The sequence below is a fragment of the Bemisia tabaci genome, chromosome 10 (genome assembly GCF_918797505.1).
Source record: "Bemisia tabaci chromosome 10, PGI_BMITA_v3".
Lineage (NCBI taxonomy): Eukaryota > Metazoa > Arthropoda > Insecta > Hemiptera > Aleyrodidae > Bemisia > Bemisia tabaci.
In genome coordinates this window covers 29,002,556-29,026,822 of record NC_092802.1, presented here as the reverse complement: position 1 = coordinate 29,026,822, position 24,267 = coordinate 29,002,556, and the positions used below count along the sequence as shown (strand labels likewise).

The 24,267-nt window shown below is 42.4% G+C and overlaps 1 protein-coding gene across 3 annotated transcripts in view; it reads right to left on the bottom strand.

Annotated features, from left to right (window-relative positions):
- Positions 1-24,267, bottom strand: part of pxb (putative Hedgehog signaling attenuator pxb) — a 245,056-nt gene that overhangs the window by 22,615 nt on the left and 198,174 nt on the right. For all 3 annotated transcript variants that reach the window (XM_072305082.1, XM_019044526.2, XM_019044529.2), the window contains one exon: positions 12,981-13,178. In XM_072305082.1, coding sequence (XP_072161183.1) covers positions 12,981-13,133 — 153 coding nt within the window. In that variant the 5' untranslated portion in view covers positions 13,134-13,178. The remainder of the gene's footprint in view (positions 1-12,980; positions 13,179-24,267) is intronic.

Genomic DNA, 24,267 nt, shown 5'->3' with positions numbered 1-24,267 from the left:
ATGGGTTTTGTCCATTTCAGTATATGAAAAATAATCGACATTTAAGGAGAAGCAGGCTGCCTTATTGATAATTGATTCCTCTTCATGAGGTTCAATGGAGGATAGGGAAGTGTTAAGTTCCATTCGCTCAAAACGTGGTACTGCGGCCTCCGTGCATTACTGACATCGCAAGTGCCTTCCGTTTTTAAGGTATGCAGCACGCGTGACCGTTAAGCACGAATAGTCGCATTCTAAAACGGTACTACGGCGCGGCGGACACTATATATGACATGAATCAGATCATTCAGGCTTTTGAACTCCTTCGCGGAAAGGAACGACCACTGTCCTACGATTTCTATAGATTTTTACTCGATAAAAGAAAACGATGAAAAAAATGACACGAAAAAAGTTAGTTCTCAGGTTCAAGAGCTAATTCTTCAGAGAAAAAGGGAAAAAATTAAATTAAAAAAGGATTGTTTTCCCGTGATTGAGTGTAATTGAGAGAGGCTACACTGACTTTTATAAGGAGCCCAGTCCAAAATTGTTCGACAATGAAACAATAAAACTAAATGTATTGAAAGGAGTCAAATTTAAATTTAATCACGCTACCTTTCATGAAGAACTTAGCACAAATGAGACGAGGAAACACCTACTTTTTCCCTACAAAAAACTGATTATCCATACTTGAACGCGACCAGAATCGTCCGCAAGTTACAGAACTAACGAAGAGCAATCCGTTTTATTTCTAGGGGGCTCTTCACGCCATTTGCGGCCTCGCTGCGACCCGACTATTAATGGGCCATTCAATATCAATAACTCGACGATTCAAAGAGAGGGGGGATGAAAGGAGGGGGGAGGGGGGCAGGATCACCGAATTAGCGGAACAGGCGATAATTCTCCGCGCGAATAACAAATTCGTCCGTGTTACGACCACCGCCCCCCTCCGTCCCATCCGGAAAAAAGGGGGTGCTGCGGACCCACCATTGTGCGCTCGTGAAAGTCAGGATGCGACGACGGGGGCCGGGGGGAAGGGGGGGCAGCGGAATTAAGTGAAGCCCCCCCCCCACCTCTTCCGGTCCGCAGGGACGGCCGATAGTCCGGAGATCTATTAAATCGGCGTTTACACCCGCGCTTTAATCGAGGCTGTAACTTGACCCCCTGTCCTCCCCCACCCCCCCCCCCCCCGCGTTGCCCCCCTGCGCTTCGTGGTGTGGACTGGAGGCCGTCTCATTTGAGCCCGAATTAAACCGGCTCGTTCATCCCTTAATAATATCCGCGCATCACTTCGGGTCAGGACGGGGGTTCGTAAACTTTGGCCGGGCGGAATGGTCCGATCGCGATGACGAATTCAGGGCGTTCGTGCTAAAATTGAATTTGAATTTTCCTAGTTTTTCCTGATATACTAGAGTGAGATTTTATGATTTTTGCGTGAATCAATGAACCACTAGACAAGGTACGAATTCAAGCAATCTGATACATGTCTCTTAACTAGAATTTTACGTAGAACACGAATAGCGCAACGAATATTACTGAAACTAACTCCTAACGAAGATATCAACGTTTGTATTTCACATTGGTTACGAGGAATTTGAACCGCCCGCTCATAAGAAACTCAAAGCTCTACGTGAGTCAAATCGTGCACTACAACGGTTTCAGCAAGCTTCTTAACCGAAAAATGTTCATTTCCCACGGTGTGTTGTTCAAATTATAAGCAATTTGCTATAGATGAGCCAAAGCGTCAAAATTGAGGTTGTCGGATTTTTAAATCGCAGAAACTGTCATGATAACGTTTAGCAAGCGATGTGAATCACGTAGAGCATTGAGTTTTCATGAGCGGGTGGTTTGAGTTTACGCATCAAGAATCATTAAATATCTTCGTAAGGAGTTGATATCGGTAATTTTCGTTGTACGCATCGTGTTTTACGTGAAATTCTTACCGGGCCGAAGGCGAGAATTCAGACAAATTCAAGTACGGAATTCTACCATTTCCTCATCTAGTAAGCCTTTCCTTCAACATTTCAGCAATTTGGCTGGGAACGAACCATTTTGGGAACTCTCTTCCAGCGACTGACTTTCGTCGGGTCGACCCCCCCGAGCAAATAAGGAGCGTTGGTCCAACGAGCGGCTAAATTGATCGGCTGGAGAGTCCCATTTGAATTCATTTCTGCGGGGTTAAAATTCAACAGAATCAAGAGAATCAACAGATCGTCCGCATTGCGTTTACACCAATTCCATTTTCTTTGCCAGCCCGAACGGGGTAATTGCATTCGTAACACGATTTAATTAAAGCAGAGTTCGTGAACGAGCCGTTGTTCCTCAGAAGAAAGAACGTAACTGTATTTCAACGTTGGAAAATTTCCACCGGGAGATTGTATATTTACCGCGAAATTGTTGGAAATTAACTGATGTGTGTGAGTTTTCTGTTGATTTACATGTAAAAATCGATGAGAGTTCGGACAGTGATTACACAGTCGATTCTTCCGAAAGACAAGTTTTTTAGCTGGTTTCAAAATTTCCGGGCTTTCTACGAATTTTGAAAATGAAACTCCTTGACTTTTTCCTGACTTTTCTGCTGTTCTCTGGTGTTTTTTCCTTTTTCCTTCTCTTTTTATATGCTTTCTTGACTAAATTTTTTCCACAAACACATTCAAGGGTAGCCTTTATTGCAATTAAGAAGAAAGCAATAGTTTGACCAGAAAAAAGTGCAAGGTTCCTCGACAAAAATCTACGACTTCGCCCTATTTTTTTCAATGCTGGGTTAAATTCCTTAACTTTCTAGAGTTGGGCAAAATTTCCTGACTTTTCCAGGTATTCCCTGATTTTCCACGAGCTTTTCACCCAGTTTTCGTACAAAATTGAGCTGTTTGAGTCGATTTCGCAGTTTCGAATGGAGTTCCGTTCCTTCGTCTGGGGAGCAACGAAGTGAGACTGCGACAGAGGGGAAGACACTAGAATCGTCTCGCGCAGCTGAACCTCGAGCGAGATTGACGGATATAATTGAGGTTAGGAAGACGGGAATTTCTCGGTTCATCAAAACCGCGCGAGTCATGTAAACACATTTTCGAAATCGGAGGAATCTGTCAGACAACGGCGGGCCCTATCCATTATTCAGTATGAAAAAACAAAAGGCGGGAGACTCGGCCAAACACCCGGCCGAAACACAAAAGATTTAAAAATAGTCGCGCCTGAAAATTTATCGTTTCGCTTGTCTAAGACTTAATTTCAGCGGGCCTCCGCTCGTGCGTTCGGATCGGGAGAAAAGGGACTAACTGAAATAAACGATGGAGCGGCGGGGACGCGGAGGTGCCGCGAGATTTCCCGGGATCGCGTCGAAAGTGAGGTTAGGTCCCTTTCATCTCGCCACCGCTTAAAGTGTGATTGATGGAGGGCGAGCTGCTCAAAATTGGAGCGTCGTCGTTGCCCCTTCTTAGCTCTTCCAATGAATTTCATTCAATTTTCAGTCGAAGGGAAATTTTGGCAGTTTCTAGAGGGCTTACGCCCTCTGACAGATTCGCGGTCCAACCCCCCAAGGCACTACGCTGCCATGAAACACTGGAAAAAAAAAAAAACACACATTAGATCTAGAGTTCAGACTCTTGAAAACATTGACAAGAAAAAATACTCTTGATTCAATCGGATTTTTGCTTGAATCAAAACGAAATCCGCTTAAATTAAGAGGCTTGGTTCTTGATTTAAGCTAGATTCTGATTGAATCAAGAGTACTTTTTCTTGTCGATGTTTTTAAGAGTCTGGACTCTAGATCCGATGTGTTTTTTTCCCCAGTGTAATTAAAATACGACTGCAGTTCCCCCGTGCTAGAGAAAAACGCCGTGTAAGCGTTCAACAGTTGTCGAATTTCCCCAGATCAACCATGCATCTTTTAGGAAAGTTACTAATATTTTTCCTTGAAATTTTCAGGTATTATAGCTGAAATTGCGAACAAAATCATCAGAAAAATCGGAGAAAATCGTCTTGCAAATTTTCCCGAAAACTCGAGGTTTACCAAGGGAAATTTGGCAACACATTAGTGTTCATACGGCGTTTTTCCTTAGCACGGCAGTGCAGTAGTTAGTCACTTGGCCAAACACAACGATGTCCCCGGCCCTCATCATCGACCGCAGGAGCACCGTCCCAACCCGATGCAAATGAGCCCCCACCACCACCCCCCACCCTCACCCCCACCCCCCATTCCGTCTCAAAATCGGGGTACGGCCCGTTTGCAGCGTGTGCAGTTGAGTGCGCCCCGCTTCTTGGCACTCTGCCGCGGCCATTTCATATTTCCCCCATTTATTAATGCATTTTTTACGAGACCGAAACGCCTTATTACCTGATTCCGTACTTCGTTTAAGTGGTCTACCCCCGACCCGACCGCCGCATCCGATTTGTTTAACTTTCGCTCTATAATTATATTCCATTATTTATCTCGCTTTTTAGAATCCCCCCCCGCCCGCCCCCGGCCCCGGGGTGAAGCGCTTTTGTTTTTATTAGCATGACAATGTTGGGCACGTGTCGCGTCCCTGGATTTATGCTCTCTCGCTAATAGAGTCCCTGGCTGGTAGGCTAATTTCTATTAACTTCCAGCGACGCTGCAAGACCGGGCCAAGATACTTGCATAGAAAAGCTGCATCCATCCTGCTATCTAGATAATGGAGATGTTGCATGTGTGAGGAATTTGCGATTTGGCTGTTGAGTCTTGTGTAAAAGTTCGCGAGAAACACGATGGTGCCACTGGTTTTATCTGAAATCAACTCCCAAGGTCCAAAAAAGCTCTCAAGTTGAGGCGAAAATGCAGGGGATATCCCACGCTATCCTGAGAGTCCACCTCTACACTGAGAAAAAACTATGGCTTATAAACCTATTAGAGGTAAATATGGAACACCACTAATAGTAGTACCTCTACATATAATAATAGCACATATACCTTAGTTATGGTCTCTGTACCTTAATTAGGTACAGAGACCTTAGTATGGTTCACAGACCGAGAATCATTAGTTTATTTACGACTATTATAGGTGTTCCATATTTACCTCTAATAGGTTTATAAACCATAGTTTTTTCTCAGTGTACATCAAGACGAACTCTCTATGCAAAGATAGGGAACTAATACATTAGCAGGGTTGCCGTGATTTCAGTTTTAGAGTCCCCAAATAAGGTGGCAGCCCTGTCAATGTATTTTCTCCCTATCTTTGCATGGAGAGTTCGTCTTGATGTAGAGGTGGACTCTCAGGATAGCGTGGGATATCCCCTCCATTTTGGCCTCAAGTTGAGAGCTGTTTTTGAGCTTGGGAGATGATTTTAGAGAAAACCCGTGGCACCATCGTGTTTCTCGCGAACTTTTACTTCAGTATCAATCGTCAAATCGCAAATCCCTCACAAATGCAACATCTCCATTGGGGAGGTGCATCCACGTAAGAAATTAAATTTTCTGAGTCAATTTTGCAACCATGAAACGAAGAACGACCGGGAAACGACGAATTGGCCACTAGTCAATGTAAGAATTGACCGTACTTGTGCTTGAAGGGATTATGTTCACGAAACATTTTTAGCGGGATGTCACCTACAAATGAAAACATGCAATATTTCGGCTGGAAGCAAACATTCCAGGGTTCCGCAGCAAAATCTCTCGACTTTTCAGGGCTAAGCAAAGTTCACTGACTTTTCCATCAGAGTTCTCCTGACTTTTTAAAAACTTATCACCCTACGCTCAGATGAGAAAACGTTATTGCTCTGAGAAAAACCCTAAAAAGTTACCTTCTTTCTTTCCAATAGACCCTATTATGCATGTGCTTCCGTGTATTTACACCGCAAAGGGCACTTGTTAAATCTTTGTGAACCCTCTTTGTGATCCTTTTCTCCTTTGTACGCCCAATTTTTGCCCTCGTGGACCGTAAATAGTGAAAGGAAGAATCAGACTTTCTAAAAGCGACGACGCCTGAAAGGAAAGAAGCTATGCAGATTAAGAACGCCGTAAGAGCCTCCAGATGTTGCCAAATTTACTTTCAGAAAATCCGCATTTTAAGGGTAACATAAAGACGTTTTCCTCTAATTTTCCGTATAATTCTATTCGCAATCCGATCTATGGTATCTGAGAATTCGAAGGGAAAATATTCATTACATTTCCAGAAAAATAAAGTTTAAGGGTGAAATTTGGTGACGTCCAAATTTTCAAACGGCGTTTTTCCCTTAGTGTAGTAGAATACTGCCGTGCTAAGGAAGAGCGCCGTATGAACATTCGAGTGTTGCCAAATTTCCTTCGATAAAATGTCTATTTATGAGGAGAGTTATGAATATTTTTCTATGAAATTTTCAGGAGCTTCAGGTAAAATTACGAGGAAAAGTATCTAAAAAATTGGAAGGAAAACCTTCATGAGTTCACCATGAAATTCGCGCTTTATCGAGGGAAATTTGACAACTCTCGAAGGTTCTTGCGGCATTTTTCCTTAGCACGACGGAATACATTACCGATTCGGGGAGTCTTGAGGGAGTGCATTTCAAACGCTTCACAAATCGTCGGTCCCCTCACTTTACGCCGCTCCTCTGTTTCCACGTGAGCTCTGTCCTCCATATAACTCCATGCTTCCGGGGGCTCAAGTAGAAATAGAGATACGTCGTAACGTCAGAGGAGCGAGGAAACGTCGGGGGGAGCGGCGCGGGAAACATGACTCGCAAAATATTCAAATAAAGCCGAGTATCTTTCGGAAGGGGTTGTTTTCGAGGGAGGATCGGAATTCGAGATTATTAAAAGCACTGATGCTCCAGCGCGGAGGCTGGGGGATTTGTCAGTATTTTTGAGGGGGAGGCAATTTTTCAGACCCTCGGAAATTTGATGCCGGCTGCTCCTGTTTACGCCTGTATTCTTCGGAGAACACAGTAGGCTTTAAATTACGCATGCTTCACGAATATATTATGAAGTTTAGGGCCGGATTAAGGGGATGGCCACATGGGCCGCGGCCCATGGCGGCAAATATAGGGGGCGGCAAATTTTGCAATTTTTTAATGTAGGTATCAAAAAAGAGGAAAAATCGGATTCAGAAAATAAATTACAAACTAGAAAAGGCGACAGAATCTCTTATTTCCTGAGGTTAAAAGTATAGTAATTTCTAATTTTGTCGTTTTTCGGTGATACAAGAGACAACACCTTTAATTAGCCGAGTTAAGAGAGAAACCAAACACGCATTTCAATCTGGAACGGAGCGGCGCGGCGGTCGGCATGAAACGCATAGCGCCTACAAGACTTCCTGAATACTTCACGCATTGCGTCAAACACAGTGCGGTCATCAGCGGTCGGTGTGAAACGCACAGCGCCTATTTGACTCTGCTTCACGCATTGCGTCAAACGCAGTGCGGTCAGTTTGTTATTTCATAATGTTTTCGTTCATTTCTTATAAATGGAAGGCCTTGTTCACACAGAGTTAGGTTCACGGAACATAACTTTCGCGCAAAGTTCCGTGAACTTTTGCTGGTAATGTTGGCAGGGCTTTGCAAAAAATGTGTCCAACACGAGTAAACGTGTCTTATGCACCTCTCCCCGCTGCACGTTCACTTGATGGTTTTTATTGGTGTTTCAAAACAAATGAGAAGGGGGCGGCAAAATACAGGCGGCCCACGGGCGGCAAGTAGGTGAATCCGACCCTGAAGAAGTTAGGAGTGTATTTTAAACTTTCCCGCTTCACTCATTGTGATTTTTCAGCCATTTTCTAGAAGATATAACTCTTTTTTAGCTCTAGCTAAAGTTTGCGTTGGGCCTATTGCATCGTTATTCCACTAAAGAGATTTCCCACCTTCCTCATCTCCATGGCGACATCGAAGCGCAACAGGCACCTTCCCCGCCTCCGCCATGACACCCCGGCCGTGTCCGGTTCCGATTCGAGAGCGGAAATGGGTCTGGTCTTAAATCAGGTGAATAATGATATTAATTCGAGCGGGAGCAATCGCGCTGCGGAAGGAGGGAGCAAGTGCGCCCGCGCCGCGCTCCCGTCAACCCCTCCATCTCAAAGCGTCCCAATTAGTCCCCCCTGCGCCCCCCTCCCAACCACCTGGAGTCCATTTTGAGATGTCGCTATCCCGGTGAAAAGTGATTTCATAGTATACTTCCGAAGGATGCACTCTCTTTCATCTCCTCAAGAAGTTTGGGATTTGAAAAAGCTTGGATCTATGCGACGGTTTCACTGAAAAAACATTCTCGGTGTTTTAACCAAGGTCCGTTGGTACCTTTACCATCTCACTTTTTTTACCAATTATTGGTAATTTTACCAACACACACTGGTAAGCTTACCTAAAAACCGGTATTTTTACTGTTTTTTTTCAGGTAAGAAAACCACTTTTATTGGTAATCGATTCCCGGTAACTTTGCCATTTTATCGCGGTAATTCTACCACAGTCGATAAAAAATATTGGCGTTTTTACCAAGGTCCAGTAAAATTACCGAGAGAGATCAATAATTTTACCGAGATTTCTCGGTAAAATTACCGATTCCATAAATGGAAATTTTACCAAGTAAAAACTGGGATCAAATATAGAACCCTGAATTCTTAGTAATTATACCATTTCCTTAGTAAATACACCGAGATTTTTTTTCAGTGCATTTATTTGATTTTCGTACGTTTTTGCCGTTTTCGCTCTTCTTTCGATTTGAAACGAACGTGTGCGAAACATTCAATAAAATGGGTGTTAGACCCGACCATTTTCACCATCAAAATATTTAGCTCAAAAGCTGAATTTTCATAAATGATATTGCGCACGCTTTCTCGTTTAATTTGATATAATAAATTGGACATCATTTTGACCAGTCAATTTTTCAAAGCTTACAAACCTCGCGCTAGGGCTCACCGAAAAGCAAACAAAAATCCGATCGGATGATTCCTCCCTCTTAATTAACCTACTTTTTCCCGCCACGAGGGCCCCGGATTGAAACAGATTTCGGCTGCCTTCTGTCAAGACTGGCTCCTTCATTGTTTTCTTTGCGTCTTTATCGACCACTCATCTCAGTCCGGGACCAGGGATGCTTCGTATCATCAAAAAAAGAAGAAAAAAACCCGCCACCTGTCACGGGGAGAAAGGGCCTGTTTTTTCGGGGTTCTAGGAAATTAGTGGGATTCGAAACTTGGGATTGAGCCGTCAAGTGGGCGAAAGTGTTGCCGGGTTGAATCGAATTTCCGATTATTTCCCGCGCATCTCGAAACTGGGTAAAATGCGCTTTTTTGGCGAAATGCGACAACGCCGCATGAAGCTGGCATCGGGTGGAGTTGAGTGCGCTGACACAAAGAAACCTCCTTTAGGTGAATTGGTCTTCTGTTGTCGGACTGGCTACGAAATTAAGGTCTCAATCTCAATGTTTTCGAGTCATGATTGATAAAGGAAAAGGACAAGTGGTTATTTGGTCGAATCCGAAGTATTTGAGTTGGTACAGAATAAAAGCTTTCAACTGTTTAAAAAGAGAAATATTGTGAGATTTAAATGTTTCTGTAATAATTTAGACTAATCTCTTTCTGCGTTAAAATAAATATGATTTTGAACGAATTTCACTTCATTAATTTTCGGTCATGATATAGTGGCTACGTTCTTTCACCCGAAAGTTTCAATTTTGTTTATCCTTTTCTTCCTCTTCTTCTTCTTAAAAGAAAATCGTTAGAAATCATGCCTTGCCAGTTTTCTATATGAATACTTGTAAAAGATTATTTTTTTTAAAAAAAACTCGAGATAGTTTAGACTAAATGCGAGGCGTCAGTCTTGACAAATATTCATTTCATTGAACGCGGGTTGATGGTAATAAGATCAGAGCCAGCTAACGTCATGGATCTGCGTAATTTCATTCTTCCTCTATCTTTTGGTGCTGTTGAGTATAATTTTACGATTTGGCTTGACATTAAATATGTCCAATCAGAAAACAACCAGAGACGCGCTTCGGGTCTAATTGGACCAATAGCGTAAAGCGCCAAAAAAGTATCTAACAATTCCAAAGAAAACTCTGTTTTGAGAGATAAAATTCGTCAAATTTTCGACGCCTACAAATTCTATAGTTTCACCATCTGCATATCACATAAATACATTGGGGAAAAAAAAACACATTGGATCTCGAGTCCAGACTCTTGAAAACATTGACAAGAAAGAGGACTCTTGATTCAATCAGATTTAAGCTTAAATCAAAAGGAAATCCGCTCAAATTAAGAGGCTTGGTTCTTGATTTAAGCTTAAATCTGATTGAATCAAGAGTATTTTTTCTTGTCGATGTTTTTAAGAGTCTGGACTCTAGATCCAATGTGTTTTTTTCCAATGTTCGCAATAAGAGACTTAGTCGACCTAGATGGCGGCTCCTTGTTTTTGCGACGGAGCTTTCCATCGCATCTTCTTCCAAACGTTAAAAGATTACTCCAGCCAAAAGAGTCCAATTGAATCAAGAGTATTTTTTCTTGTCGATGTTTTCAAGAGTCTGGACTCTAGATTCTATGTGTTTTTATTCCAGTGCACATAAAAATTTTTGCATTATATTCCTTAAAATCGGATTTTGGCGTGGATCTCTCCTACCCCGATCCGATTCCCATGAAGCCGGTTCGACGTGGCTACAAGGACTGGTAGCCGAGCGGGAGGAGCCAGGACGCAGGCACAATGCTCCCCCGCTGAGTCAGAGCCGCGCAACCCCCGCCGCAACCCCCGAGGAGATACGCGGTTCGGCCGGGGCTCGGAGGGTGCGGGTAAGACAGTGGAGCTGGAGCCTTACATCTGGAGTCAGTCTCCTGCCTCTGCTCCTGTTAATGACTAATCGATCCTCATCCGCAGCCTCGTCCTAACCATCCGCCCATTTTCGAGATGAAACACCCCCTCCCTCCGCGGACTCCCCCGGTTGCCGCCTCTACCGACCACCCCCCCCCCCCCGGGCTTCGCCCCTATTCCCGCCGATTTTGAAACCATTGCCAACCAACTGACGTCCGACGCCAATCTCCTGCCTATTGCACAAGTTGATCGGGATATTTTGTTTTCTCGGGGACGGCTCTCTCCGCTTGAAGCGAATTCTCTTTGTCACTTATATTTGGATTGCATTTTGCAAAAGGGAACCAAGAGCATTACAATGTTGCTAGGATTGTGCAATTTACATTTTCGGCTAAAAGTTACTGAAATCACGCAAAAAAATTCAATTTACAAAGGTAATTTTCGTCTTAAATTCATATTTTATTGTGAGTAAAGATAAAACTTGTTTAAATGATCAGTTTATACTTGCAATATAAAAAAAGTTGCACAAAACATTGGAATACTCTTGGTTCCTTTTTGCAAAATGCAATCCATTTGTGACCGGGTTTGCACAGCACTAGAAAAAAAAGTCTCTTGGATCAAGAATCCAGAATCGTATATCTTCTGACAGGGGAAAATACTCTGGATTCAATAGGATTTGTGCTTGAATCGAGAGCTAAGACTGTAAATTTAAGCGAACTCTCTTTGTCACTTATATTTGTTACCGGATCTGCACAACACTAGAAAAAAAAAGTATCTTGGATGAAGAATCCAGAATTATATAGTTGACGAGAGAAAATACTCTGAATTCAATCGGCTTTTTGCTTGAATCGAGAGCGAAGGCGGTTAATTTGAGCGAATCTCCTTTGAATACAAGCGAAAATCCAACTGAGTCAAGAGGATTTTAAATTGGTCAAATTTTTTATGAATCTGGACTCTGAATTCAATAGACTTCGTTCCCAGTGAAGGAACCAGCGAAGGAACCTATTAAAAAGGAGTTTTGTGACTTCGCAACATGACACAGACTCAACTCTGGAAAAAAAAACACATTGGATCTAGATTCCAGACTCTTAAAAACATCGACAAGAAAAAATACTCTTGATTCAATCAGATTTAAGCTTAAATCTAGAACCAAGCCTCTTAATTTGAGCGGATTTCCTTTATATTTAAGCTTAAATCTGATTGAATTAAGAGTCATTTTTCTTGTCAATGTTTTCAAGAGTCTGGACTCTAGATCCAATATGTATTTTTTTTCCAGTGCAGACTCAACGACCGGAGAAAAAATACGGATTTCGAGTAGATGCGACAACATGCGGAGCACGTGAAGCTAAAAAACCCGGGGTATAATATATGGAGCCGCAAGGAACCGGGTTCCCGGGTAGGAAGATCGCCTGCATCATTAATAACATTGAAATCAACCCCCACGAGTCCAATTCGGAGGCCCACTTCGGACACCTCACATGGATTATTTACCCATCAAGATAGACCGCGGCTGCTAAATATAGTTGTTTCACTTTTGTTTCTACCTCCGGAGCTCTTAAAACTCCCGAACAGCCCTTGTCCATTTGTTCACTTTTTAGGAGCGATTCCTCGCATGTTCCCTGTTCGAATAGGTACTTCATGAAGTCTATAATTTACTTGAGGACGTTAAGTGTAATCGATTTTTTGAACGTTCATTTTTTTTATTTAGTACTCATTTATTTTGGGGCCGTTCGGGAAGCACTTACGTTGCGCTGAATTTGGGATACTCCTTCGTAGCGTTTTTGTGACGTAGACCCCTGTCTTCTAAGGCCTTAAAAATCCGTTTTTCTAGTTTTCGTTTTGCAATAAAATGCATCTATACCAGTGTTCGAAACTCACCTTTGAGTTTTAGGAGCCATGTGGCGCATCAAGCCTGATTTTTACGCGCCATTGAAGATTTTTTAGGGGCCAAATTGACTTTCGCCTATACATTACGGCATATTTAGTGAGAAATTAGACGCAAGATATTTTCGTAACAGAACTAGTAAGTAGCTGTAACTTGGGGAAGACAAAAGCACTAGGGATGAAATCGTGAAGAATAGAAAAAGCTTTCACTTTTAGTGTTCAAAATTTCGAATAATCACCTAATATGGAAATTCAGATTTTTAAGGGGCAATTTTTAGGGGCCACGTTGGCGCAGAGCCTTCATTTTTTAGGCGCCATGGCCGATGTTTTAGGCGCATTTGGCGCCTGTGAGTTTCGAATACTGGATGAGGCATACTTTTAATGAATTGAAGAATTTAAGGAATACTTACAGGCATTACATCACAGACGTCCTCGGCTAGGTCGGAGCAGTCCGACTCGTGTGGACCGAGGAAAGGGGGCCGGGGTGGCCGTGGCGGCGGGGGGAGGTGGAAAATAGGCGGGGGTCCCGGACAATCACAGTCGTACTCCGGGCCACCCTCCATGACAGCCGCCCGCACCCACACGCACTTTTCACCCGCGTTTCTTCACTGCGAACAAATAAAGAATTACATAAAAAATTAATATCAACATCGACAAAAGAGCAAAAATAGTAGGTAGAAGTGGTAATATAAGTTTATTTTAAAGCGGTGCTTTAGCATCAAAGGCCATTTACACCTCTAAAGAAAGTAGTAGTGGTAATATATTTACATGTAAATTAAGAGTACATCAGTAAAAATACAAAAGGCTTGAGGGAAAAAGTTAAATTTTGAGTTTAGTGGAGCGCATAAATTCAAAAAGTTTTACAGGATGAGTATTCAGAAGTAAATTTTTAAGAGAGGGTAAGGGGCAGGGAAAAAAAAACGTTTTCGGATTTCTTTATAAAGTGGGCAACTTATAAGAACGTTAAGCATCTCAAAATATGCGTCATGATGGTGTCATAAAGGTGTGCTTGAAGACTGATTGTTGAAATTGGTTGACAAAGATAGACAAAGACACACTGTTCAAGAAGACAAAGAAAATCCGAAATGGCGTCCGCATTCGAAAGATCGGGTTCTTCAAAATTAATTTGCAACGCTAAGAAAATATTTTAAAAATATTTCCGCAAACTTTTCAGCAGAAATTTGCGAGCTCTTTCACGGGAAAAAAGTACCCTGGGCGTGTAAAAATCTGCGTATGGATAAAGTCGTTGTGCAGAAACATATTCGTTTCGTCGATTCTCCGTGAGTAGCATTCAAGGTGCGGCAGATCTCAACGAGGCCGCCTTGTATCCTGCATAATGATGGAAAGCGCTCCGGCGGAATTCCTAATTTCTCAATTTCGCAAAAAGAAGAGGAAGAACAAGAAGAAACCGTTCTCCTTGATCAGAAAACAGTTTTGCGTGGTTGATAGCTCAATCAGCGCGCAAGGTAATTGCAAGACGCCGTTGCCACGTTGCGCATTTAATTTGTGGATTCGATGGATAACCTTCAGAATTTTGAGCAAATGCGGTTATCTGTTGGATCGTTTCTCTCATAAATCTTCTTGTTTCTTTGGCATTGAATGTTCGAGAACATTCACTAGATTTTTTCTAAACATGCACTTAACAAGGCAGATTCAATCCATCGAATGGCAATCACGAGGATGAATATTCGAGGGTATCGTCATCAAGTAACGACTCATTTAAAATACCTACAATTTGAATTTGGTTGCTTTGGAGATGTTACAGTCAATATCCTGTATACACTGGCACAAACCGCTATAAAGCATGTTATAAACTAAAAAAAAACTATTTGTCTTTAATTCAAGATTTAATTTAAGAATAAAAACATTCAAGAATAAAAACAAACAATCGATTATTAAGGTGTTCGTTGCAAACACCCTATTCATCAATCCTTTTCAATAGGTTTAAATGGCAGATCAATCGATATATCACAAAACACGCCAAGCCTCAAGCATCAAATTTCCTGATATTTTCCGGTCTCTCCTGCCGGTAGACACTATGAACTTTCAGGGTGGCATGAAACATAAGAAAGAAATGATAGATTGGAAATCTCAGTGAAATATTTCATGAAATTTCACGAGGCTGTGAAACCTTTCATATTTTTCAGGGGCTAGAGTATGCAACCCGCACTCAAACACACAAAAATAGAGGAAATTCACAATTTTTACATTTTGCGAGACGTGAAACGGAATCGGTATTATTCGATATCTCTCTGAAATGTCTGAAATTTCATGAAATATTTCACGTGAACTTTCAAGATTTTATTTTTCATGAAATTTGTCCACCATTTGTCCTATCTTAAGCTTGATTTTTAAAACGTTAATTTCGTGCGAAATGGTTAAAATATGGCAGCATGCCGGCGGACCGCTTGATCGATGAGCGCTCATGATAACTCGCATCCCGGAGAAACACCTCGCACACAAGCGCACACGAACAATGTCGCGACACACACACGCCCGCGCGGCAATTAACGGTGCAAGGCGATAAAAAGGCGCGCAGCAATCGCAATCGGCGAGAAGCTGCAAATTACAGGTGTAAGATTTTATTAATCGTCCGGGTCTAGTTACCCCCGCCAGCCGCCCCCCCCCCTTCCCACTCCCGGAATTCCAGCTCCCCTTTAATTAAGATACGACGCCAGCTCAGGTGAAGAAGGGAGGCTGGATGCCTGCAACGAGAACATCATTATTAAACACTAATGTTTGTGCATGTTCATCCCCACTCTTTCTCCTTTTGCGTCCTTTCCGCATTTTCAGGACTTTCTATTCATCCCGAAGGAGGTGAGTATGTCCGTTACAACGTCCTTCGCAGATTAAAAATCTTAAATCTAAAATCTAAAATCCACATGAAAAACCTATGCTGCCGTGCCAAGGAAAAACGTCGTAAGAACCTTCAGGTGTTCCCAAATTTCCTTTGACAAATCGCTAATTTTTTGAAAAATTTGTGAATATGTTTCTTTTCTTTTCTCGGATGATTTTGTCGTAATTTGATCTGTGTCTAAAAATTTTAATGAAAAACATTCGTAACTCTCTTCAAAAATAGACATTTTATCAGAGGAAATTTGGGAGCTCTCGAATGTTCATACGGCGTTGTTCCTCAGCATAATAGTATGGTGGAGCTAATCAGTCCTTCACCCAAAAATGACTCTTTTGCCCCGTTTTTGGAAACATTGACAAAGGACTCCTTGTAAACTAAAACTGTAAGATGTGATAAGTCACTGATCTGATGCTGCATCTTAAGTTTAAAGCTTCTTTTGGTTCAAAATCGTTGGGAATTTTACATATATTAGAATTATAATACCTGCATACTCGCTAAGAATTTTGCATTGCTGCTTCTCTTGAACCAGCTTTTGACTCAAGTGAAGAGAAAAACTACGTATTCTCTAATTCCAGGGTTTCATTTTAGATGCATGCCGATAATATCCCTCTTTCCGCAAAATGAAAAATGCCTCTTTTGGAAAGGTGCCCTACACGAATGACTTTAGCTTTTAAGGGAGGAGGTGGATCTAAATTTGCCTGACAAACCCTCTTAAAGGGGGAGAGAGGGGAGGGGGATCTGTCATGAGGGATGAGAGAGGTCATAGATTGGGAAAAATTGTCTGATGTCTTTTACGAGGAATCCAAAGACTTTCCCTGCACTAAAATGATAAAAATAATGGTACTGTCTCTATCAAGGTACCCTGGTGACCGATGTATGAAAAATACCCATGAAAAGGAAATAATCCGCTTTGATTTCGTTGTTTCCTCCTTTCCTTCTGATCTAAAACGTTTTTGAGGATGTTAATGCGAGTTCTAAACGCTGATAATGGGAGGAAACAAGGCAGAACACGCGGAACTTGGGGTTTGATGGCTGGTCTGGACGAAACAGGAGTGCTGTTTGCAGTGCAATAGCTTCCACGGGATACTCGGGCAGAATGGGTAATGGAGAATCCTGGATCCGGGAGAATAACATGTCAGCGCTGAGAGCTTGTCGTATATCATAGCCCGGGTTCGATTCTGGCCACGCTTAGCGCACTGTGGGGCGACGAGTTTTTTTTTCCTTCACTGGAAAAAAAAACACACTGGATCTAGCGTCCAGACTCTTAAAAACATCGACAAGAAAAAATACTCTTGATTCAATCAGATTTCAGCTTAAATCAAGAACCAAGCCTCTTAATTTGAGCGGATTTCCTTTTGATTTGAGCAAAAATCTGATTGAATCAAGAGTTTTTTTTCTTGTCAATGTTTTCAAGAGTCTGGACTCTAGATCCAATGTGTTTTTATTTTCCAGTGTTCGCAAAGCGATTCAGGGTGTCTGCTGAAACAGGCTGGCCGAAAATCAGTGCTTTTACAGCACTTTTCCAGTCCATTCCCAAAAAATTCAGTACCTACTCACAAGAGAGATTCCGTACTTTTTCAGTACCTCCACTCGACGAAATTCGAAAATTTTCAAAAATTTGAACTTCTCGCTCGAATTGCGACAAAATGACAAACATTCCGGACCTTCTCGCGAGATTCCGCACTTTTTCAGTACTTCCGGACTGTCCTCAAAAAATCAGTACTATATCCAGACTTTCCGGAAATTCCGGACTTGTATAGACACCATGCGATTGGAAGATTCGAGTTTTATCGGTCAAGGTCGAGAATTTCGACGGGTGAAAAACCAGCATCTATAAGGGACCTACAGGGCGAGGTTATCAAAGCCCATATTGGTCCATCCATCAAAATCGGTCTCAGATCCGAGTGAGGTTAAAGATTCTTTAAGCCGTCCGGGAAAGCAATCCTTCCAACTCACTGTGAGCCGGTTTCATTGCCTAGCCTGTGGCTGTATTGGTTTGTAGACTCAACGCTGTACAGCTGTAATTTCCGCAGAATCCTTTCCCGTCTCCCACAAACGCGAATAAAAATATTATTTTTAAGAGAAACCTCCCAACACTGCCCTCGAGGCTGCCAGACAGTAGGAACAGTTCCCATTCCTGCCGCTACGGGAGAGAATTTCGAAATCGTTGATTTTGACTTGAAATTTGGCCCGCTTCAGCTTCGCGCCTGGTTTCATATGGACTGCAGCAGTGCAGCAGTGCAGCACTGCCGTGCTAGGGAACCACGCCGTATAAACCTTCAGGCGTTGCCAAATTTCCTTCGATGCAACGCGAATTTCCTGATAAATTTATGAATATTTTCCTCCCAATTTTTCAGATAATGTAGTTCGTAAGTTTACCTAAAGATTCTGAAAATTTAAAGGAAAAATATTCATAACTTTCCTAGAAAAATAGACATTTTATCAAAGGAAATTTGGCAACTCCTGAATGTTCGTACGGCGTTCTTCCTTAGCACGGTAGAGCAGCGCTACGTGCTCGACGGAATTTTTTCACGATCCCAGGGCAATTTGGCAACTGAGACTGACCCGTCGCGAACCCCTCCCCCCCTTCCGATGTATCCCGGATTGATGGTTATGTTCCTACTGCACTGACCGTTCCTGGAGCTTTTTTCTCATCGGAAAGGCGAAGAGGAAGAAAGGGAAAGGCCCCGGGATTTTGGCAAGACACCAACGCCAGGAAATTGGGAACGCCTTTCTGGCGAGGTTAAGATCTTTGCAAGTTGGTAACACATGGTTTCCTCGATTTAAATCAATGGAAAATGAAAAGCACTAAGTGGGGTAACAAGATTTTTGGGGATTTCAAAATTTCCTGACTTTTCAGGGATTGTAACATAAAATTCCCTAACTTTAACATGACTTTTTTTTTCTAAGCATAATTTTTTTGTGCAAAGATTATTTTTAAGAAACATGTTAAAAGTTTAATTTCCTGTTGTTAAAAACACTGGAGTTTTTTAGTAAGAAGAAAAACTTCTAGTAAGGCTACGCGAAAAACACAAAATTACCTAGTTTTACTAGAATTACCCTGATTTTTTACACTGGAAAAAAAAACACATTGGATCTAGAGTCCAGATTCTTGAAAACATTGCCAAGAAAAAATACTCTTGATTCAATCAGATTTAGGCTTAAATCAAAAGGAAATCCGCTCAAATTAGGAAGCTGGGTTCTTGATTTAAGCTTAAATCAGATTGAATCAAGGGTATTTTTTCTTGTCGATGTTTTCAAGAGTCTGAACTCTAAATCCAATGTGTTTTTTTTCCAGTGCAAGAACTTCTAGCCCGGAAATATAAGGTAGCCTGCTCCAATGCCTCCCCTACAGTCGATAAAAAGATTTTGAATTAAAAAATGTTGAATCCGAAAATTGCGAATTATCATTAAACTTTGCAGAAATTCAGGAATCCGCAATATGTGGTTGTTCCTAGTGAAATCCGAAGATTCATTGAAACTACAGCCCGTAACTGCAGGAAGACTGGCTGATAAACGTGAGAAAACAACCCTCACCGGACACTCAGTTGAGGTAGTGACAAGGGACCGCTGGATGCTGTTAAACCCCGACAGGAACAGCATCCTAGCTCGTCGCGGTTTCCGCGGAGTTTACACGTTGTGCCTGTCAACGACCCTGCAATCGAGTTCCGCTTTTGGCGCAGCAGACTTTGACGCCGAGCTCAAAGGATCCAGATAACCGACCCGGCCCGATAACATGGTTTGCATCCCCCGACCTGTTCGAGCTATCGATCTTCGATACAACGCCCAGAAAAGATAGAACCGCGGGTCGATTTCTGTATCGTAATCGATCGATAGAATTGCAAAGAGAACATGGTTTGTATCAACGCAGGGGAAAGATAGACCTACGACTCGATTTCTGAATCGTAATCGATCGATAGAATTTCAAAGATAACATGGTTTGTATCCCCCGACCCGTTCGAGCTATCGATCTTCGATACAACGCCCAGAAAAGATAGAACCGCGAGTCGATTTCTGAACCGTTAATCGATACATCGCTCGATAGAATTTCTTAGATACCATGGTTTGCATCCCATGACCCCTTCGAGCTATCGATTTTCGATACAGCGCCCGGAAAAGATGGAATCGCGCGTCGATTTCTGAATCGTAATCGATAGGATTCCCAACATAGGGGTCTATCGATTAAGTTCATTCGATAACGATTCTACGATCGACCGTGGATCGATTTCCCACGCTTTTCGCCAAACCGCGCGACTCATCGTGAATACGGTAGCGACCCATCTCCCCCACATTACCCCGACCAGACATGCCATCGAACCGTGTTGCCGAATTTGTCGTTTTCATAGTTCTCCCTGAAACAGCTCCTTTCCTTAGGGAGGATTTTCTTGGTTTATATTGTGACTGAGGGATGTCATGAGTAGGTCATTAACAGGATATATCCTAAAAAAAAACCAATAAATTCAACAGTACATCTTTGCAGATGAATTCTTGCTGTAAGATAATGCAATGATCTGCCTCTATAAAATTAAAGTTACATTTTAAAGTAAAAATTTCTAATTTTTAAATTCAGATTGTTATCTACTAAAATTTCCTTGAAGAAACGTTTTAAAAAGTTAAATACGTACAGGAAAATTTTACGAATTTTGAAAATTTCAGGGTATGGAACCGTATCTCTTTTAAAATTCGCCAGAATCATAGAATTTTGGACTTTCAGATTCTTTCATTTTCGTAGAGATACTTTTATTTCTCTTGTGAACATTCACCTCTAAAGTCATACTGTGGAATTTTACACCAGGTTCGTAAAAATTGTCTTCTTTATGGACCGCACATTTGCAAGTAGGAGCTACAATTTCTGGCTCGTTTCAGAAACAACCTAAGTCATTAGTTACCCTGGGTACATAGGTGTTTTTATCAATGAGCCAGTAATTGTAGTAATGTAGTACCCTATCTGGTAATGCCTTGCTTCAATTAAAAATAAAAGAGGCCTCCCTGAGGGAAAGGAATGTTAAAGGGACGACTGTGAGTACGACCCTCAGGGTCACAAAACAGGACGGATTTCCGCAAAATTCGGCAACGGCAGGGTGGATGGGATGCATTAATGGGAATAGTGGAATACGCGTCGGGATATCATTAATATTTTCGGTGCCGTGTCTGGAATGCTGAATTATTCCGTCGCTGGCAACCTGAGTCGTCATTCCCGATGATTGTGGGGCGGGCGGGCGGGGGAGGAGCAGTCTTTTGTCTTCGAAATTGGTTTTTGTGACAATTGCCTCGTTCATATTTCACCCCCTCCCCTCTTTAGCAGTCGGAGCCGTGTCGGAGGGGGTAGGGGGTGGCGTATCGAGATGGAGCTTTATCAGCGGCCTGGATGTGTCGCGATTTTCCGCGGGGCACCCCCCCCCCCCCCGGCGCCCCTCCTGATTCTCCGACAGCAACGTGTATATCCGACTCCGGTCAGTGGCGAGGCGTAAATGATCGATTATCGATTTTTCCCCATTTGAAGCTATGGGAAAGAATCGACTATTAAGGTGGCGGTGCGAACACCCTCTTATCGATCCTTTTCTAAAGGCTATTTACATGGCAGATCAATCGATACATCGCAAAGCACGCCACGCCACTGATTCTGGCCTAATCGGATCGGATCGCGGATAATACTTCTGATGGGCGATGTCAACCGATCGAAAATCGTAAAGTCTTAAACAAGAGTCACTAAACATTTGCTTCGTGGTGTGGGAGGTTAGCGGTGAACTGATCATGACTTTTGGCGAACACTGGAAAAAAAACACATCGGATCTAGAGTCCAGACTCTTGAAAACATTGAAAAGAAAAAATACTCTTGATTCAATCAGATTTTTGCTTAAATCAAAAGGAAATCCGCTCCAATTAAGAGGCTTGCTTCTTGATTTAAGCAAAAATTCGAATGAGTCAAGAGTATTTTTTCTTGTCGATGTTTTTAAGAGTCTCGACTCTAGATCCAATGTGTTTTTTTTCCAGTGCGTAAGTACGGCTTCTACAACCGGAGTTTTTTTTTTTTAATCAGTATGGTATTAACTATAATTGTTTTTTTTTTTTTTCACCTTTCACCAGTTTTCCCCAAATTTCCCTCCCTTTTTCTTCCCCACCTCGGAATTTTCCCGCCAGGTTCCCATTTCCACGCACATTACTCACGGATGAGTTTCCGCTGACAAAAGCGCCTCGCGCCGCGCGCGCCCTCTCGAGGCGAAAGTGCGAAGTCGACGGAGAGGGTCGTCTCCCACCTCCCTGGAACGAGACCACGTAACTCCCCGCGGAAACATCGGGCGGATCGGCGGTTTTCGATTCCTCGGCTTTCGGGGTTGTACGCAAATTAAAATGTGACGCGGGTCGAGTGGCGGCTGGCGGGCCCGGTCGAATATCGACGGAGCACGAAGAATGGCGCGAGTAATTGGATGAACTCAGGCGAAAAATTAAATTTAGAGCTGCAGCCTCTCGAAACAGGGTTGTCGCCCCCTCGGAGGGAGGGGGAGGGGGTGCCGATTCGCGTTGACTCCAGCGTCATTTCGGCTGGACCAAAGCGCATGGAACCTATGCTCAAATTCTTCGGGTTTTGATAAAATATAGATCGTATTCGATACATCAAACGGGTGAGATTGTATCGATATCGATTGGTTCAAAACATACACATTGCCTCAAAAGTAAATTCAGAAATCTGAGAGAACGGGTCTTTTGTAACAGATTTTTTATTCTTTTGAGTACCAAATGCCAATGCAAAGTGAAATTGTCAGGAAATTTCTCATTTTCAGCTTTTCCAACTTAAATCCTTAGAGTTTGGTTTGAGGTTATGTGCTATTGTTTTGAACTAAACGATACATCGAACCGTTATCGAATACGGTCTATTACGGATGTGGGAAATCTTGAATCGCCTTTATTGCTATACAATTTCTAAATTTTTAACTGGAAGGAAAACTGAAGGAAAAGAAGGACTTCTATCCTCCAACTTTGAATCAGGAACTTTAATTTGGAACTTTCCTGGTATTTTAGACGGGATTTCCTGATTATAGCGCAAATAAACGATTGATTTAAAAAGCGACTTATTTAATGTACTGAAGTAAATGTCAAAAGAATGCTGGAGGCATTCATAATTTCCTGATCCATGACCGATTTCCCTTATGTATTCCTGATTTTTCCTGATAGCATCGAAGTTCTTGATATTTTCCGGTTTGAACACACACTGCCTGAAAACCCACTGACGAATTCCAATGCAGATAGATTTCTTATGCTTCATAATGTCTAGCCTCTACCACATTCAAAAATTGAAGATGAATTAATGGACGATAGTTAGATCTCCGTTCTTTCCAACTTTGCACCAGCTGCGCGAGAATTAATTACAACCGGAACGGCTTATGAAAGTTTGAATCATTTTTCCGGAAGGACGCGCGGAAGAGTGCTTCCGGACGAGAATCAGTATAGTTACGACTTACGAGAGCATAAAGCCGGTTTACGACTGTTTTGGGCTTCGGAAGCGCGCGCACTGCGCACCCGCCGTAGTAGCCCGCGATCTTTAATTTAACGACCTCCGAAAGCGCGCCCCGCTTTCGGGAACCCGAACGAGCTTTCCTTCCAGGTGTAATTAAAACTTCGGATTTGGTCTAGGATTCCCGGGATTAAAACACTCCATTAGTGATAAAAAAAAACAAAGCACCGAAGCGCGGTGATGCCGATACGTCTGAGAGAAATTTGACTGTGTACGACGAGGAAAGTAGAGGGCTGGTTATTGAAATTGACAGACAGAGCGATAGACAGAGAAAGTAGCGGGCCGATTATGGAAATAGACAGAGAATAGAAGGGGGAAATGGAGCGACACTATACTGCGGGGATGCAGAAAGTTCTCAGCCTTTTCATTTTAAAAACCCCCTTCCCCTGCGACATTCCTAAATGCTAGAGCTCAATTTTGAGGTTAGCCTTAGGGCTAGTTATTATTGAAATAAAAAGACAAACCTCAAAATTAGACTGGTGAAAATTGGACTGGTTATTGAAATCTATAGACAAAGCGATAGACAGAGAAAGTAGAGGGCTGATTATTGAAATTGATAGGCAAACCTATAGACGAAGAATAAAAGGAGGAAATGGAGGGACACTATACTGTGGGGATGCAGAAAGCTCTTAGCCTTTTCATTTTAAAAACCCCCTTCCCCTGCGACATTTCTAAATGCTAGAGGGCTAATTATTCTTGAAATAAAAAGATAAACCTCAAAAATTAGACTCGGTACGACAAAGAAAGCAGAGGGCTGGTTATTGGAATTGATAGACAAAGTGATAGACAAAGAAAGTAGAGGGCTGATTATTGACATTGATAGACAAAGCGATAGAAAAAGAAAACAAAGGGAAAATGGAGCGATACTACTGCAGGGATACGGAGAGTTATTAGCTTTCCTGTTTTAAAAACCCCCTTTTCCTTGGAACTTCCTAAAGATAATTATTTTATGGCTCCGTACGAATTAATTGTCGCGATTTAGTGAAAAACACACGATTTTTACCGCAATTACACGGAGAGTCCGTGATTTTTGTCGCAGTTTTGCCCCCCCCCCCCCCCAAAACAAACCGATTTTGCCGGCTATTTGAAACACTGTTTTCTGAGCCTTCTCATATTCACGTATGGCCGGGCAGGTCGAGAACATTTCTGCACCCCTGTAACTCTGTTTGAGAGTTTTTGTGGTTTGTTAGATCTTACCTCCTAGAGAGCGAGCAAAAAATCAAGAATCTCGCTTGGAGAAAATTGCAAGGGGGAAGGACAAATGATAGACGAGGTGCTGGCAACGAGGCTCCAAGAGCAGCCACGCGCTGACAGCGCTCGGTCTTGCCGA